We start from the raw sequence: 2,338 nt of genomic DNA on the forward strand, positions 1-2,338 counted from the left end.
ATATCATTCAACTTCAAATGGTAGCATATTTCTGTTGCCAAGTGAAAAATAACGATTAGCTCGTAAAAAGCTGGGAGATGAGAATCTAAGACCTTCACGGTGGATATTAAGCTAGCTTGAGCAACCTGATCTAGTTTTGCTACAGTCGGAATACTCCAATAATAAAAGTAATCTAAAACTGTGCTATATAAATTAAGAGGTACGTCCACACAAGTCAAATCCATGTATCTATTAAACTTATCTTCAAATCCGAAAAGTCCAAGTATACAAGAAAACTTAGTAGGCTTGTCTTCTTTGAAGCAAAAACCAAGTAGGTCAAATTGCCCAACCTTCTTAGACCATTTCTTCTTTTGGTAACACTTGGGGAATTTTTGTCTCAACTGGATTACCCATTCTCCTTTCATGTGCTCAACTAGCTAAAGCATTGTCCAATCAGAGGATAATATTGCCATCACTGCATAGATCTCCAATGCTAGAGCTCCTACAAGCAACACCCATGTGATAATAATGTCAATCATGAGGTTATTGTAGTAGTGCTCGTTATGCCACTTCTCTTTCCTGGATATAATAAAAAACAATCCTACCAACGTAGACATAGTACAACTGAAGCTGATGAGGCGCATAAAACCCCCACCCTTGGTATACGTTATGGATGCCTTTGTATAGAACAAATCGTACATAAGTCCAGTTTCAACCTCCAATGCATCCCAAAAATATGTATCATCACTCGTGAACTTGTCCTTCCATTGCATCCTGTTAGACGACTGATTGGAAGGCAATTTAAAAAGAAATCTTCCAGTGTCATAGTTCTCCATATAACGCTTAAATTCCTTGACCAACTTCTTGGCCATAACTAGAGCACCTACATATTTGTCCTCCCCTATGGTACGACCATTATGAATTACGACAACTAGATCATTACCAAATGGCATAATGCCTCCCGATTTGTCATTGCTTGCTGACCTAAGAACCCACAATCTCTCCCCATACTTAATAATTCCAGCCACAAATGCTGGGAGTGACAAATATGAAAACCAAGAATTTTTTCTCCAAGACATAAGAATAACATAGATTGCCAGGGTAGCTTGAACACACAGTCCAAACATATGCCTCAACCACAATTGATTATCTTCCAAGGAATAAGCTGTTATGGTATCTGGCCCACCAAGATGTAACAAAAGCAAGGATGCCCATGTTCCTGCCAATATATTGTTACTATTCTCGACACTATGATTACGTTTGGCACGAGAGAGATTGCCAAGCGTGAAAGTTGCTACCAAATCAGCAAGTTGGTAGGCCAACTAGACAAAGATGTTGATCCATATAGATGACATGTACTTTCTGCGATTACCAAAGACAAAAAGAATGATTTGTAAAATGAGACTAAGGAGAACTAGCACACGAATGTCCCATAGGTTCCATAGTTCCCTCAACTGCTCTACAATTGGATCCATCATACCCACCCTTGCCTGCTTTATCAATATCAACCTATTGAGAAAAGTTATTTTGGGTTGAGACAACTTGTTCAAAAAGCCTAAGATGTCCAAGAATCAACCAATACAACATACACAACAATAATAATTCTTACTAATAAGTCTCATACCAAATAGAATCAATTTAAGAGACATACGTAGCAAACACAGTGTAGGCAGTGTCAAGACTATGCATAGGTACCAAAAGACATTGAATAAATAAGCTCAAGTCAAGACCAACATGGAAATGCAAAGCAAAGTAATAATATATATATATATATATATATATATATATATATGCTGAGAGCATCTCTAACAATTATAACAAATAGCAAAAATGTGAAAATATTTTAAGATTATGGTAGTTTATTTGTTTTCAACATGTGTAACAAATACCATATGTTGGCCTGGGTTTGGGCCAGCATCCTACGGTGGCAGAGGCCTGGGGTAAGGCCGAGTCACAATTGACTTGTGGCGCTTGGTTCTGTACACTTTAAGGGAATAAAGTCGCGCCTTCACCACAATATATGGGTTTTGATGAGATGGTAAGTGCTTGTAGACACCCCATTTTTGACTGCCTTTAAGACTTGGACGCGACTTATGGTTTACATGATAGAGAAAGGTGTGCAGGGGAAAGGTTCAGTTTCTTCGGCAAGCAGAGAGTCAAAGCTCAACTTCATACCCCTTTTTGGACCAAAACAATCTTGATCAAAAGATTTTAGACCTTAAAACCCTCACTTTCAAAACGTTTTTGAAATAAAGTTTTTACGATGTTCCGAGGCTCGCATTTTGTCAAATGTTGCGCTTTTCGGTAAACCGAGCAAGGACAAAGTGGAAATAAATGAAAGAGAGATGAAATCTTTGAA

General features: G+C 38.0%; 1 protein-coding gene across 1 annotated transcript; it reads right to left on the bottom strand.

Annotated features, from left to right (window-relative positions):
- Nucleotides 1-416: 416 nt before the first annotated feature.
- On the bottom strand, nt 417-1,454 carry LOC145823150 (uncharacterized). Its single transcript, XM_082922463.1, has 2 exons — nt 1,395-1,454; nt 417-1,301 (listed from the first exon to the last, which is right to left on the bottom strand). Exons 1-2 carry the CDS (start codon nt 1,452-1,454, stop codon nt 417-419), a joined length of 945 nt encoding a protein of 314 aa, XP_082778589.1.
- Between the last annotated feature and the right edge of the window lie 884 nt (nt 1,455-2,338).

Source organism: Camellia sinensis, chromosome 1 (genome assembly GCF_055761805.1).
Source record: "Camellia sinensis isolate YWXY chromosome 1, ASM5576180v1, whole genome shotgun sequence".
NCBI classification, from domain to species: Eukaryota; Viridiplantae; Streptophyta; class Magnoliopsida; order Ericales; family Theaceae; genus Camellia; species Camellia sinensis.

Excerpts from the sequence above, each read along its gene's own strand:
- LOC145823150 (XM_082922463.1), bottom strand. The coding sequence starts at position 1,454 with ATGGATCCAATTGTAGAGCAGTTGAGGGAACTATGGAACCTATGGGAC. Across the intron at positions 1,302-1,394 it reads TATGGGACATTCGTGTGCTA|TTGGCCTACCAACTTGCTGA; the intron begins GTTCTCCTTAGT and ends ATCTTTGTCTAG.